Genomic DNA, 1,046 nt, shown 5'->3' on the forward strand with positions numbered 1-1,046 from the left:
ACACACACACACACACACACACACACACACACACACACACACACACACATATATATATATATATACTATATGCATATCTATATATATATATATAGATATACATATATATATATTTATATATATATATATATATAGAAATGAGTATTGAACATATACAGGCATAGAAAAATCCGGTCCAGATCTTGTTGGACACGATTTTCGGCGTCTACTGATGCACGGTAAACTTGTTATCTCCCCCATCAATCAATCGATACAATCACATCCCGAATCATTTTATGCGTCGTCGTGGGCGCGGTGTGCACTTACCCCCTTTTTAAGTGCAGATCAATATCCATGAATGCCTGTCTAGTCCCACGCGCACCGGACTGGTGCAATAGTTGGACACCGCACATATGTCCACACACTCTTGTAATGTGACCTGAACTTATTTGCAGACCCTTGTATATGTACACACACTCCCAGATACGCACACCCACTCACATTGATGTCTACACTATGTGAGTCATTGACAAACCATGCAAACAAGCAATACACGCACCATCAAACGCGTGTTGTACACACGGGTTGATCACTTTTCACACTTCACCGCTCACCCACGCTTATATAGAAGTGCACGGAACCTCCGCCGCCTGGCTTCCTTCTTTCACTATCTAGATCTTTGTAAAAGTAAATATAGTCCATTCACTACCTACAACCATGTAAAGCTAAACATAATCTCTTCATAAATTAGAACCGTTGTATAGGTAAATGTAATGCACCTGTGCTTATGTATATCACTACGTACCCGTCCCTTTTACAGGGCCTGGTGGATAGTGTGTTTGGAATGTTCACGCTGTACGGAGCTCTGGCGTTGATGTCGCAAGTGCTGGTGACCTCCAGTTTCTTTCAGTACGAGAACGAGACAGAGACTGATAACACGCAGGAGAGTAATACAATGACAGATGCACTGGACGATGATCAATTAGAGGATAAAGTCAGCCAGAAGGTCAAGTCCGAGCCATTACCAAATGTATGCTGTGTTCTGAGGGTCATATGTACCTTTGTTT

The 1,046-nt window shown here is 41.9% G+C and overlaps 1 protein-coding gene across 1 annotated transcript; it reads left to right on the plus strand.

Annotated features, from left to right (window-relative positions):
• Positions 1-823: 823 nt before the first annotated feature.
• SARC_17070 (hypothetical protein) lies at positions 824-1,009 on the plus strand (the record flags this gene model as incomplete). Its single annotated transcript, XM_014288832.1, has 1 exon — positions 824-1,009. A coding segment is annotated over one exon (186 nt), but the record flags the coding sequence as incomplete, so codon positions are not given.
• Between the last annotated feature and the right edge of the window lie 37 nt (positions 1,010-1,046).

The sequence above is a fragment of the Sphaeroforma arctica genome (genome assembly GCF_001186125.1).
Source record: "Sphaeroforma arctica JP610 unplaced genomic scaffold supercont1.9651, whole genome shotgun sequence".
Lineage (NCBI taxonomy): Eukaryota > Ichthyosporea > Ichthyophonida > Sphaeroforma > Sphaeroforma arctica.